General features: G+C 36.2%; 1 protein-coding gene and 1 long non-coding RNA gene across 3 annotated transcripts in view; one reads left to right on the top strand and one right to left on the bottom strand.

Annotated features, from left to right (window-relative positions):
- The window catches only part of DCDC2C (doublecortin domain containing 2C), a 46,269-nt gene extending 44,567 nt beyond the window's left edge, over positions 1-1,702 (top strand). For both annotated transcript variants that reach the window (XM_034432037.3, XM_034432036.3), the window contains 2 exons: positions 411-545; positions 1,589-1,702. In XM_034432037.3, the coding sequence (XP_034287928.1) occupies positions 411-505 (95 nt within the window). In that variant the 3' untranslated portion in view covers positions 506-545; positions 1,589-1,702. The remainder of the gene's footprint in view (positions 1-410; positions 546-1,588) is intronic.
- The window catches only part of LOC117674197 (uncharacterized), a 38,369-nt gene extending 29,026 nt beyond the window's left edge, over positions 1-9,343 (bottom strand). The window contains exon 1 of the long non-coding RNA XR_015731326.1: positions 9,242-9,343. This is a non-coding gene — a long non-coding RNA (uncharacterized LOC117674197). The remainder of the gene's footprint in view (positions 1-9,241) is intronic.
- Between the last annotated feature and the right edge of the window lie 5,970 nt (positions 9,344-15,313).

Raw genomic sequence — 15,313 nt, 5'->3', positions numbered from 1 at the left:
GAGGAAATGGGTAGATTATGAGTTGAATAAACGCCAAATTAGGATTTATTATATAATTTTACAGCTGAATGTTGCTCTGAAATGTATAGTATAGGGGGGATATAATAATAATATTAGAAAGAAATGGTTAGCATATGGGGGGGGTGTAAAAGGATGGTAAAGTATTATATAATGTGATATCAATTTGGATTTTATTTTGGAGAAGCCATGGGGGGAGGGGGGTTAGGGAGGAGGGGGGGGAAAAGGGGGAAAAATCTGTATTTGAAAACTTTTTCAATAAAAAAAACAAAAAAAACAATGACCATTTCACAATTGTGCTAATTGCTTCTTCACATAAGAGAAACAGTTTCTTGCCGTAGAAATGAATAGAATTTGTTTTACCATTGGAATAACGTGCACCCAATTTTTAGATATAAAGGAAAATGATGAAGAACAAGATAGAAAGAAACAAATGAACAATTACCCATCAGAAAATGAATACTGGGATGCCTATGGGTATGACTGAAGGAATGATTTTAAACATCTTGCCACCTGTTCTTATAAAGGTATAATATAAAAGTTTGATATTTCAAACATATTTTCTCATGCACTAAGACTGCCAGATCTGCCTTCAGAAGTCTTGATTATTAATAGAAGGTAGCAATGACAGGTAGAAAATTCTACTGCTTTATTTTTATCAACAGACTTTTTATAACTCAAATCTTGTATCCTTATCATACATCTTAGCACATACCTGACAAAATTATCTAGATAAAACTTCAACCTTCAATAAAAATAGAAATTACGTTTGATATTAGTACAGTAATAGGCACTACATTCCTATAAATTTATATTGTATTGTACTGTACTATACTATACGATATATTATATTTATTATATTTTTAAAGTTTCATGGGACTTACTGCAAGTTAAGAGCCTTGATGGCGCAGCAGACTAAAGTGCTATTAAGTAACAGCAACTGCCTGCAATTACTGCAAGTTCAAATCTCACCAGGCTCAAGGTTGACTCAGCCTTCCATCCTTTCGAGGTAGGTAAAATGAGGACCCGGATTGTGGGGGCAATAAGCTGATTTTGTATAAAAAAAGAACACCGCTTGGGGGGGCCGAAAGCCCTACTAAGCAGGTATATACAAAAGTATGAAGGCTATTGCTTAACGCATTGTAAGCCGCCCTGAGTCTCCGGAAAAGGGCGGCATATAAATCGAACCAATAAATAAATAAATAAATAAATAAATAAATAAATAAATAAATAAATAAATAAATAGCTGTAGAATTAGAGAGCTATAATACTAAGCTAGAATAGACACATTTCATGAATGAATGAATGATTTATTCTGAAATAGTGGCATATAAGATTATCCTGTTGGTATTAAAAGGTAGAACAATATTTTTAACGTTGATTAGTTTACATATTCTTTTAGGTTAAAATTATTATTGCATTATTCAGAATTAACCTGATCATTCTTGCCACTGAAGTATATTCGTTAGGCTGTAAATAATAAATATTACAGAAAATACTACATGATAGTTAACTTCATATTTACAATCAATATTATGAACTAATAATAATTCATTCTTTTCTTTTTTAGGTTTCTAATCCTACAACCCTTGAAAATCATGTTTATTGATGATATATTCTATGCCTTCATTTAAAAGTTTTAATTATTTCATCTTTCAAGCACAATTAAAAATGTAAACTTTAGCAATGGGTTGTCTGATTTATATTTTTGGGTGCATTTCTCCATAAAGGTTTGGTAAGAATGGGCATGTAAAATACTTGAAGAAAACTGCATTGTACAGTGATTTTCACTATACAAGTTGTTGATGATTAATTCTTTTGTAACTTCCTGAGGAACTATCTTTCTATGTCTCCATAATCAGCAAGCCTGCTGTGTAATATAATTGCACTTGAAAGAGAATCACCACCTCATGAAATGAATAAACTTCATTATTAAATCTGATAGACTGAAGAAAAAACATTGAAATATCCAAACAGAATAGCATCTTTTCCTGTGCTTTGAGGATAAAACACACCAATGTTTTAGGCATTTTGATGCAATTTATAACATCTGAATTTTTAGAAACTATAATTCTTATAGAAGAATAAATACATTTCACATCAGTTAAATTAATAAAACCAATCTTGAAAGGGGGCTAAGAAAACATTCACAGAATGTTAAGAAACAAAATACTCACAGATCTCATAAGGAAAGATAGGCTGTTAAATCTAATTCCAAAATTGTATTTGAAAAATAATTATACCCTGTCAATTCATATCAGCAAAAAACTATATAAATAATTATTGTATCTAGAATCATCTCTTTTCCTTCCTTCCTTCCTTCCTTCCTTCCTTCCTTCCTTCCTTCCTTCCTTCCTTCCTTCCTTCCTTCCTTCCTTCCAGATCTTAATCACAGTTTTTTTTCCAGTGATAGCTGTTGGTATTTTTCTTTCTACTGCATTTTAGCATATTACATTGTTTTTTGAACCCAAAGCCATTCTCTCATAAATTACAAATACTTATAAAACCAGCCAAATCCAATTAAGCCATCTTAAGTTAGAGACATAGACAGCTTTTGGAGCTATTCATTGTTATAATATTTTTGAAAACATTTCTATCTACTCTTATCCTTATTAAATAAATATTAATTCATTTTTATTCTATTTGCATCCTGCCTTTATTATTTTTACAAGTAACTCAAGAGTGTGAGTTACTTGTAAAACACACTTTCCTCTGCCCGTTTTTCCCAGTTTATAGATATAGAATTTAAACCACAGTTGAATCTACTTTTTCATGGATATTATGACTATGGGAGGAACAATTATTACTGCCAAAGCCAAGAAATTTAAGGGAGGAGTATGAGGAGGATCTCATGTTCTTTCTGTACCCCTATGACGGTTTGAGGAAAAACACTTTTTACATATACTTTGTACTGCCCATGTAGGCTTATTTGACCATTTACTCCAACAAAATTAAAAAATTGTCTGAGAAATTTGGAATAGTATAGAATGATTAGTGACTGAACATCATCTTTTTTCAGAAATATCACACATGAAACCTTGTCAAGTTGCTTTATTTAACCTATGTCTATACTCTTTTTCCAGTGGGTTTTTTTTTTTTGTGTGCCATCCCTAAATATATTTGTGTTTGAAGGCTGCAAACTTCTCATGGTATATGAGGCCCAAAAACAAGACTAAGTCCCAAAAACCTGAGCACGTGTGGAGGGAGTGGCTTTTTTGATAACCAAGATGAAAAGATTGGACATGTTGAAGTTATATTGGATGGTAAAATGGATGGGTGGGTGGATGGATTAGGTTTATATCCTATCTTTCAAGACTTCAAGGTGGCACACATGGGACTACTTCCTCCTAGGTTGATCTGTAATAACAGTCCTGTGATTTGCACTCTGCTGAGGGAGTGACTGACCCAAATTAGTAAATTTCTGTAAGCGTCTTTGTCTGGGGCAGGCTTGAACCTGAATGTCTGTCATGTAATCTCTGTTCTTCACAGGAATTCCAATTATAGCAGTGCTTTAAAGCTGGCTAGTGAATGAAAAACACTGAATTGAAGCATTCCAGTCCTTCCACTCAGTGATTGTGTGTTCTTCCTTTAAAGAAATTTGATGAAAAGAAACAGCTACCTATTTGTGTAAATGTTTCTACTAGAGACAGAAATTAGGCATAGAGCTGTTTATGAACAGGGGAAGAAATTCTGAGTTAAAACTACAATGGTGAAAAATAATAAAAGACTTGAAATTTTCTGCTCCATAAATATCCCATAAACCTTTATAGCTCTCCTTTCATGTATCATCTTTCATTGATCTGTCAGCTTTTCCAGTTGCATCAAAATTTCTATTTCCTTATCAGGTATTGCATATGGCAACCTGTGAAAAGATTAAGGATGGAATCATACAGATATATATTACAAAGTACAGGATAGCTTCTGCCATGCTGTGTTGATATCCCTTATTCCCCCTGACTGTTGAAAATATATTTAGCAATAAGCGAGCAATCTTTGGTCTAGCCTGATGCTTTTTTGCTTTGCTGAGGTAACTGCTGACAGATCCAGAGAAACAGGACAAGGACATCTGGTTTCTGAGGAATGACGATCAAGATAGCTCCCAGTCATTTCTGAAATGGATTTTTGAAATTATGGTTCACCGGCAAATTAAAGCATTTTGAAATATTGATATGTGTAAAACTGAGCTGTAATGAAAGGTCAATGTGCTTTCTTTCAAAGAAGAAGATAGAATATATGTGAATGAGAGACAGGCTGATCTAATTTTTTTTCTAACTTTGCTGATGACCTGTTAATGTATTTGGGAATTTCTAATGTTCTGCCAATCTGCCACTGTTTTTCAGCAGCCCAACCTTTTGAAGCATTGTTATACCTGTCAAAAATAACAGTAAGAATAACCTTAGGAAGATCACTAATCAATAAAGAGATATTTCTTTCAGATCCCTTATCATTCACATCAATGTCACCGCCCTTTTAAATGCATTATCCTTTTTTTAAAATCTCTCATACCTTTTCTAACAGAACTAATACTGTCTTTTAGACTTTAAAGTGGATTATTTAGTGTACACTGCCTTTGATCAAAATAAATTTCTGGCACCAATTATTGAATTACAAGCCTTGTAGAAGGAGAGCCATGTTAGTCTTATGGTAGCCAAAATCAGGAGTCTGTAGAACCTTTTCAGACTCAAACATTTTATCAAAAGATTTAAGCATTCATGACTGCAGCTCACTTTATCAGATGCAAGCTGAAAAGTGCAAGATGAAGTTAATAAAAGAGTTGAAAGTTCAATCTTTCAATCAATCAATCAGAATAGAGCTGGAAGGGACTTTGGAGGTCTTCTAGTCCAACCCCCTGTTCAAGCAGGAGACCCTTTACCATTTCAGATAAGTGGCTGTCTAATCTCTTCTTAAAAACTTCCAATGATGAAGCGTCCACAACTCCTGAAGGCAAGCTGTTCCACTGGTTAAGTGGAACACTGTAAGGAAGTTTCTCTTCAATTCCAGGTTGCTTCTGTCCTTGATTAGTTTCCATCCATTATTTCTCGTCTTGCCTTCTGGTGCTTTGGAAAATAAGTTGACCCCTTCCTCTTTGTGGTAGCCCTTCAAATACTGCTATCCTGTCACCCACTAGTGCTTCTTTTCTCTAGACTAGCCTGGACTATTTGGTCTGATGAAGTAAATTGCAAATCATGACCCTTATGCCTTTTTATAAAAAGTGTTAATTTGAAAAGGTGCTACCAGGCTGTTGGTTTTTGTGCTACAAGCAGCAACCCCAGGTCTCTTTCTCTAGCAATAGGAGGCCATCTTTTCTGCCATAGGCATTCAGTGCCCATGGGTTGAAGACTCTGCATTAATACATGCTTACACTGAATGTACTCCTGTACCATACAGCTCCAAGCAGCTGCTAGCATTCCAGAGCCTGAGAGATGCACTAAGCACTGTATTAGGAACGGTGTGGGCAAGATAAGAAAGACTGGTTGGCAGTTTCACAGGCTGAAAAAACATACATTAAAATTTCCTTGCAATCTCCCATTCGGAGGTTGATGCTCTATCTCAGGAATTCAAAATGTGTTTTCCTTGATCCTTTTAGCAGCCCTCCCCCAGGCTGTCTCAGAAAGATTTGGGGGGGGGAAGCAAATTCCAAAGTTTGGGCCCTCCTTTAGTGACAAATTAAATGCCTTAGCTTTTTTTCTCATGTATTCTGAATGGTACTTTCCCAGTGAGTATTCATGTTCTTGATTTAGCGAGTCCATTTTGTGTTGTGATTCTTGAAGAGAAAGATTGAAATGGTGTTTTTTTTTTTTTTTTTGCAACTTCTGGAACTTCCCTTGAGAAGATGTGATAAAACAGAGCATTGCTCATATCTATTGTGTAAGTCCTACATTCAGATAATATTAGTGAGGGGGAAAATAAACATATGAGTCACCAATTACCCAGTAGGAATACTCTTGTGATAGTAGAAGACGCAGGATCTATTTTTTTTTTTTTATTGCACCTCCAGCAAATGGTCAATTAGTCTTGATGATAAAACTGCTAAAGTGTAAGGCATAACGATTCTTGCTCAATGAGGTGTGTGTCTTTCACTCCTGTCCAGTTCAAACACTGGCTGCTGGGTGACTGATAACACTGTCAGTTTATGATTAAAACCAGTTACATCATCACATACTTCATGACAAGTCATCTAGCTCCCTTCCAGACAAAACAAACATTTTGGATAAGCCTAAACCAAAATGTTATCTACAGAGAAAAGAAATAAACAGGAGGATATTGCTAAAAATAAAATGTTACAAATTGGGGGGAATACCGACTTGCTTGGTGAGTGGTTTCTGGGTTTTGCCAAATGTGCTAAGAATTTACTTGCTCAGTGATAGGGAAATTTCAAAAACTAACCCTTTTTTTTTTAAAGGATGGTGTCAGGTGAAATAATACACCAGAAAAACAATCCTCCCTTGAGAAATACAGAAATAATGCATTTTATGTACATAAAACATGAAGCATTATTTCTACGGAAGGATAATTTTTAGGGTGGAGATCTTCTGAGTCGCATTCAGAAGGGAAACAAGTCTAGGTACATCAACAAATGTATGCTTTAGTTTGGAGACAGATTATTAATTATACAGCATTCACAAATAGAAATGACATTAGTGCATGCACTAGAGCAGGGGTCTCCAACCTTGGCAACTTTAAGACTTGTGGACTTCAACTCCCAGAATTCCTCAGCCAGCAAGCTGAGGAACTCTTGGATTTGAAGTCCACAAGTCTTAAAGTTGCCAAGGTTGGAGACCCCTGCACTAGTGGATCTGTATTAACTGAGTTTTCTTTTTCTTCTAGCCAGATAGCTCAGCTTTTCTCTCCGTTGATTTTTTTTTTAATCAAAGTTTGGTGTTAATTCATTTCTGAACTGTTCTGCTTTTAATTATGATTTTGCCATTGGAGTTTGCAGAGGAAAAATTAGCCTACTGACAGATAGTGTAATCCACTAGAATATACAAGGCCAAATATATGCTCTCTCCTGCTGATCAAATGTTCTTTTACTTACTTTGAGGCAGATTTTATAGACTTATATACACATCTTGGAATTACAGGCACACAGATACATTTTGAGAATATTTTCTACAAAGCATCTGGGAGGACAAAAGTGTTTCCCGCCCCCCCCTCTCCAAAGAATGACAGCTATAAGAAAGCTTCTTTAGTGTGATAATTGAGCCATTGACATGATATTAACCCTGAAAGGTCAGGATTTTGCTGATAAAGAAATATGCAAAGATTACCCTGCATATCTCACTGATTTCAATAAGACAGTGAAGAACAGTCTTTAAACTCTTCCACTAAAATCATTGACCTGTCATTAAAGTGTGCTCAGCTTTCGCTGGACCCTATATTTGTTATCTATAATGGAACACCTGGGATCAAAACAGAAGTTTTCGGTAACTCCCAAGAACACCCTTGAAGAATTGTCTCGTGCGAAATGCCTGTTAAAGTCAGACCTGCCAAATGCATTTGCCACCCTGATGTATGAAATAGCAGCAGGCTTTGCACCTGTAGCTAAAATATTTCACTTTGATTGTGAATTATTGGGATTAAGGTCGTCAATTGCAAATATAAATAATCTCTAAGAAAAGTGACTCACCTGCACTGCACCAGTATTGTATCACTGGTTTTCTTTGATGTAGATCAGTGTTTCCTAAACTGGGCAATTTTGTGATACATAAACTTCAGTTCTCAAAATGCCCCCAGCCAATATGACCATAGTTAAGAAGAATTTTTCTGGGAATTGAAGTCCACACATCTAAGGCTACCTTCTCTGCTTCCCTTCCATGGACTAAATTCTTCCTCAACCAGATCTGGAGGCATCTGAACATTTCACTCAGAGTATGCATTCTGTTGAGGAATGAGATTCAGCTGGATATTTCCTATTGTGTTGGCCCAATAGGGAATTAAGAATTGATAATACGATCGGTACAAAAGTCAAATAATGTGTTTCACAAGATGAAATATTCTACAGCATTATTATTGTCTGAATAGATTATTCTAACCAGAGAAGTAAAACTGAAAAGCATTCTGTGTTAAATACATATAGGCACAATCTTGCTGAAGTTAAGCTCTGTTAAATTTTATTGATTTTTGCAGTGATAAAGTAAGTGAAGTTTAATTCACCGCTAAAATCTAAATGATATAAAAGTGCTGGATTTTTCCATGCACAAACATACAGATCCTCAGATTTTAATTTTAATTTCATTGGGACTATTTGCTTTGGCTCTTAGAAGCAGTTAATTAGTCTATCGTACCCGACTACGGTGATTAAGACAGATAAAAAAAAATGGTGTGAACATTTAAGTGAAACTAAATGTAAAATAAAAACCATCTTAACAAGTTTAAATTGTGAATAAGTCCAAATTGTCCAAAATCAACCTAGGTTCATTTTCACTTCTACTTATCTCAAAATGCTGAAAGTATCACGTCCCAATCAATGCTCACCTACAGCTGACAAACCAAAGACTCCAATCTTATCCTCTTAACCCCTTATCTTGTGGAAGTCAAAGAACCATCAGTCTCCTGCGACTTCCATGCTGAATACAAAGTAAACACAAACCTTCTGAAATTTCTCCTTGTTTAGAAATGACCAACTTCAACTATAGGTAGTCCTCAGTTTACAACCACAATTGAGCCCAAACTTTCTGTTGCTAAACAAGGCATTGGTTACGTGAATGTTGCCTACTTTTTTTGCCACTGTTGTTAAGCGAGTCACTGCAATTGTTAAGTGAATCAAGCGGTCATTCAGGAAATCTGGCTTTCTCCAGTGACTTACCTTATGGGAAGCTAGCTGGAAATGAAGATCACATGATCCCAGGACAGTGCAACTCTCATAAATACCTGTCAGTTGCCAAGTGCCCAAATTTCGATCACATGACTATGGGGACGTTGCAATGGTTGTAAGTGTGAAAAATGGTCATAAGCCACTCTTTTCAGTGCCATTGTAACTTGAATGGTCACTAAATGCGTGGTTGTAAGTCAAGGACTACCTGTATTCTGTTTTCTCCATAGTAAAGAGGAGGTAAAAATGGGCATCTCAAGAACTCCTGCATACACTGAGAAGTGTCTGCAGCCTGGTGATTTTTCCAGGTTATGGTTCTCTTGATAATACATCTTGGGGGGGGGGATGTGCTTGACCTTAGAAAACATTTACTGGTAGAAGGTTACCAAGGAAAGACCAAACAGCTCTTACCAGTCTGAACTGCTAATTTAGAGAGAGCTCTTGATATTAGTCTGAAGACCCCAGGAAATGAGAGCAAGGACCAAAATTACCCTTCTCTGTATTAGAATATCTCAGTCCATTATGGGAACCTTCATTTTCATAGTGTTAGTGATGTAACAAAGGCACATGACATTGCAAGAGAGACGGTGCGAGATACTTAGTTGGTGATTCTTTTATTTTATATGCCTAGTTCAGGAAATGCTTCTTTGTTTTGCTGTCCAAGTCAAGGTTTTTTTCTCCCATACCTTATGGATCAATCAATTAATACAAATGTTGACCTTTTCGGGTAGGGATTGACTGATCAATCACTGGCAAAAGAGTTCCCTGGCAAAGGAGGAGCTTTTTTAAAAAGAAAGATCTGGTTTCTATTGTTTGAAGGAGCAAATTAAAAAGTCACATGAATACTTTCACATTATTCGGATTGACTGAGAAATGCCGTGATGACTAATGTTCCTTCTCATGCCATTCAGTCCCCTTGACTCCTAGAAATCAATTTCTGTCTTCATTTTCCCCATCCCCAGTGAGTTCATAAACCATAAGACACTGAGGCCATTTCCACAGCCATGATTTATAGAGTCTTATAGCGTCATCCGGCCATCGCTGTGGCGATATATCAGTAACGAAGACAGGATTTCTATTAACACAGCAATGGCTGGATGATGTTGTAAGATGCTATAAATCAGGAACGCAGAAAGGGCCTGAGGCCTTTTTTGCATGAATGTCTCCAAGCACTGCCCTGGCTTTCTGTAGTAGATAAAAAACACTACAGCTTGCTAGATGAGCTGTCTGTACAATCACCATCATAGAATCCGTCTCACTTTGTTTCTTTGATCCAGATCTGTAGGTAGATCCCACCAGGACCGACTATATACCAGCCTTCCCTCTGCAGATCGCTCCTCCTGTTTTTTGTGCAAGGTAAAAATATGTGCTGGCACATCCAATTCTTAGCTAAGAAAGTCCTTTGGAAAAGGTTGTGGCAGCGAGTGAGGAAACTATGCCTTTACAATCATCCTTTTGGCAGAAAGAAATTAAAAGCCTCTTCCCCTCCCCTTCTGCTTCTTGTAAATACATTATAAATCTTGGGTAATCAGAGTAACCAGGATTGGTGGGAGGAAAGGGCATAAGCCCTGTTTTACTCGTTTTACAGCTGATCTTTGCAAGGTGAAGAGGGAATGAAATAAGACCACCTTTCTGGAAGAATGGAAGCTTGTCTGGCTGCCCAGCGTGGAGAATTAAATCAGTGAAGGGTGGAAATGAAGCCCACGGCTTGTAAAAAGCTGTACAGGAAGTTAAGAGTATTGCGAAAAGCTCCTTCTGCATTTCTAACACAGGAACTGACTCCCAGGTATGGAAAAGCCTTTAGGGGTATGTGATCCCTTGGCGCTTTTCTAATAGAGATCAGTTTGCTGGGAGGAATGGTTTTTTTTTTTTTAAGTGTGCAACAAATGCAACAGAGAAGCCATAAAGATGGCTTGTGCATAATTTGGGACACTATGTTTAACATCTAAATTAATGAGGCACTCCAGATCATTGTAACCCATTTATATAGAGACCTTCTTCTTCTAGAACAAGCTTGCTACAGATAATAAGAGATATTGTAGAATTATGCTCCATTGATCAAGGCTGTAACAGCAGATTTTGAAAACCTGACAATGCTTCCCCTTCTCTCCCTCTTAAACCAAAAAAAGTCAGGATGAGTCAGTCTTGAGTTTCTTTCTCACACTTTTTTTGCCTTCCTAGACTGGGCTCATGTTTTACTAACAGTCTCTGCTAGGTCCAAGGTCATCTCTGTGCTCCTTGTCACCTATGAAACAATTTAAGGTAACTGCATCACTGATTAATTTAGCTTTATTGTTCTTATTGAACTTTTGTTAGGATACACTTCAAGAAAAAAAAAATTCTGATTGTCAGTATCAGGATAAACCAAATCAATCTTCTATTTTCTTAAAAGACTTGATGACCTATAAATAATTTTTGGGATCCAATACCAACCTCTGGGGGTAGCACTTTCCTCAGGAGAATGGTCATTGCTGAAAGGCAGACGTCTCTTTTTCTTTTGCTGTAGAATACAAAGGGAAAGAACAAGCATCAGAGTGGTTTTGTAAATCCAAATCTTTTGGAACCTTTATCCACTGGGCTCCATGTCATGAAATTCATTTGCAACGCCAATGCATTCAGAGAACTGAAAGGGCAGAAGTTACGATTTCTCTTCCACTAGATTTCACCCTCAGTCATGTGATCCCAATCCAAGCTATTTCACCCTCAGTCATGTGATCCCAATCCAAGCTAACCCAAAATCTCTTTACTGAAAAGTAACGAGGCAGAGACTTCCAAAAAGTTGCTAAGGTGAAGCAATGATACTCCTTATCATTACTTCACCTTATGATACAACTACATTCTCTCACATGATCACCTTCTTTCTGTAGATGAACGAAAGGGCAGGCACATTGTGATAGATTTCCTCCTTCAGTTTTCTAGGAAGTCGGTTTTCTTGGGCAAGCACGCACACTTCCAAACAATCATAATGAGCTGCAGTTTCCCAAGTACAATTTTTGTTTTCTAAAACCTCATCCTGTGTAAATGTGAAATTCAAAAGCATTCTTGGGAGTAGGATTATTTTTTAGCGTACTCCTGTTTTCTATCTATTTCATTCTTAACCATAGGAATCTAAATAATAATAATAATAGTAATAATAGTAGTAATAATAAATGAGAAGGTGAAGATCTTGTGGAAATACAGATGGATCGTCATTTGGAACACAACACGCCAGATATTTCAGTTGTCGAAAACCAAAACGTACAATTTATTGACATCGCGGTACCAGGAGATACCAGAGTCGAAGAAAAAGAACTGGAAAAAAATGACGAACTATTGCGACCTGGCCATCGAAACTATGCGATTATGGATGAAGCATGTAACAATGATACTCATTGTCATCGGGGCACTTGGTACCATGTCCAAGAATTTTATAAGATATATCAACAAATTGCAGCTTCCTGCAATAACACCAGCGGAACTGCAAAAAACTGCGCTACTTGGAACATCGTACATCTTAAGAAAGTACTTGGTTGATACCTAGGACACTGGCAGCAACCCTTATCTACCATTATCACCAGTCAATGGTATTTGTGATGCATTTTTGAATGTTCAGTTGACTGAGTTTCATGTTTAATGAATAAAGTATATAATAATAATAATAATAATAATAATAAATTAGGCTGGACTTAGTGGATGCCAAGAAGGTATAGTAGGCTGCCAAGCTGGGGGGTCTGTTTTGTTTCAAAAATGTGATTCCCCAAAAAGTCTCTAAATTCCAGTTTTTCTTTTTGAGTTTGGCTGCAGACCATCAGTAATTTTGACCCTTGGGAGAAGAGGAGGCCTGAGATGATGATGATGAAGAAATTGTGCATAGGGCTTAGAAACTTGAAACCCTTTTGCAGGTTCCAGTGTCAGATTCACAAAGCTCATCTCTTAGCTGTCTTTCAGCATCTGACACTAAATTAATATTGGGTTTTACTGTTAACATATGACAATGATTTGTGTTTGTTGCAACTAATATTTTTCCTTATATTTCAGGCTTGAATTTGGAACAGAATTTATTTAGAAGAGCTAGTATCCATTTGAATGAAATAAACATTACCTGCTGCCAACAAGTCTTAATTTTTCTTGAGAGTGTTACTGAAATTTTTCCAACTCATTAAGTAGTTGTTCCTAACTATCATTGCTTTTGAACATGCACACTGCACATTTTATTTTCTGAATGCCTTCGTGATACTAATTAAGCCTCAAATGTTGCCATTATTGAGTTGGTAATGTGCCAACAATCACAAAACCCCTTAAGAAGCAACTTCTAAACATGTGCATTTTTTTTTAAAAAAAGAAAACCATCAAACAAGGAAGCAGATAAAAGGCTGTGTCTGAAGTAAAGAGTGTATTAAGAGTGTTATTACAAAAACATCATTTTCACACTCTCTGTGTAGAAGGAAATTAAAATTCAGTAGTTTACTTGCAAAAGATGTGGCCCACGGTGTGATATAACTGTTTGAAGGAGCTAGACTTCCCTCAGGGTAGGCCTTACTCTAAACTTAAGTTAGCAAACATTTAATGTATACATGCTAAATTTATACTGGATTGGCAATCCGCTACAGCAAATTTTGATATCACAAATCCTTATTTAAAATTTCATTGCCCTCATTACTTCTATGGCATGTTGGCCAGTTACCCTATTTGTGTTAAGGCACCAGGCTAGAAAGCAAAAGACTGTGAATTCAAGTCCTTAGCCATGAAAACCTGCTGGGTGACTCAGCCCAGTCTTCCTCACAGGATTGTTGTTGTGGGGAACATAGGAGTAGGAAGATATGTTGGAAATGTTTGCAGCCTTGGATTGTTTGTAAGAATAATAAATAAATAAGTAAATAAATAAATAAGTAAAAGTATTTTGAGTGGGTGGAAGAAGCAAGTATACTAAACTGCGATTGTTTACATTTTGTGGGTATAATTTCTCTCATTTACTCCAGGTTGGGAGTTGCTGGATCTACGGACATGACAGAGTGGCATCTTGCAATTTTACCTGTGAATCTGAAAGAAGGACCATAGTTTTTGGTAATCACAGTTACACCTTCACACTCTTACTCCATCCGGGTTAGGGAAAGCTCAGAGTCACTGGTCAGCATTGACAAAATAATCCATTACTTGAAAGAGTTCCTTGGGTTGCCATTGTGTGTCCATCTGCAGTTCCAAGTGCTGGTTGTTATCTTTAAATTTAAAATCCCTACATTTATTAGAGCCTGGATATCAAAGAGAGAACCTTTTCTAGATTCATTCTGCCTAGATAACCCAGGTCGGCCTACTTAAGAGTTAGGGAGAAAGGGCAGGAGAAGGAACCATTAACATGGGCCTCTGGAAGGTTTTTTGGACAGACAGTGAAATCCTATACTTGATATAATAATTTCAATGTCAGTGTATATCTTTATCTTACATATTTTTAATATTTGTAAGATGCCTAGAATCCATTAGGGTTGAGGCCAGGATAAATTTCACAAATAAATAAATATTGACATATTACTACATCTGGTGGCAGGGTTTATTTAGCTACTAAATTTTGTTATTTTATGAAGGAATTTGAAAAATTGGCAACACATTGTAATCTTGGTAATTAATTTTATTGCTAGTTTTATTGTCCATTTTCCCAAAGACTTATAAAAGGGTCCAATATAAAAAATATAATTCAACATAGTGTCATAGAAGCATTTGTAATACATAAAGAAACTAACAGTTGCCAGATTTACTATTTACTAAAATACTACAAACCTAAAATACATCTGGGAAATCAAATTTTGAAGTCTTGAAGAATTCTTTAGTTATGGATTATTTTGTCAATGTTTGATCGTTGTTTCGTAGTTATATTCATAAAGTAATGACAGGCAGAATACTTCTATCTAGACAAAAGTGTTTTTAAGAGGACAGAAATATTGACTGGATATTTACATTATATTTATTTTTTTAGGATTAGAGATATACTAAAACATGTAGATTTGTTTTTTAATTGCTATCCAATCTTTGTTTTGTTCATTATTGTTATTACAATAATACAATAGCAACATTTTGTGGGTTTTGTTGATATATATTATTATTATATATATTATTACAATGTCAAAATGGCTAATGTGAAATATTCCAGATACCCTGGAGCTGCATTTGCTAAAATTCCCAGTCAATATGAATATGAGTAAATATAAATATATTATAAATTCACCAAATGTAGGACCGCATCTGTAAGGAACATTTTTGAAGCAAAAATGAAATTGAGCAACTAGGTGGAGCTGTACAAAATACTGAGAAACTAAATGTCAGTCCTGGAATCCATCTTTTATTTTGGATCTTCAGGGCTGCCACATTTAGTGCTGTGGGAAACTGGGAGGGGGGATTGTATGGAGTGGAGAGAGATCTAGCAAAATAGCATTCTTTTCTTTGAGAGTCAAGGACATTCTGCCCTGCACTGGGAGGCATCTCCAGTTGGGAAGGTGCATTGATTGGACCGGG

This window comes from Pantherophis guttatus, chromosome 1 (genome assembly GCF_059756535.1).
Source record: "Pantherophis guttatus breed Tessera chromosome 1, ASM5975653v1, whole genome shotgun sequence".
NCBI classification, from domain to species: Eukaryota; Metazoa; Chordata; class Lepidosauria; order Squamata; family Colubridae; genus Pantherophis; species Pantherophis guttatus.
The sequence above is the reverse complement of the archived record's forward strand: the minus strand, read 5'-3'. Positions and strand labels throughout refer to the sequence as shown.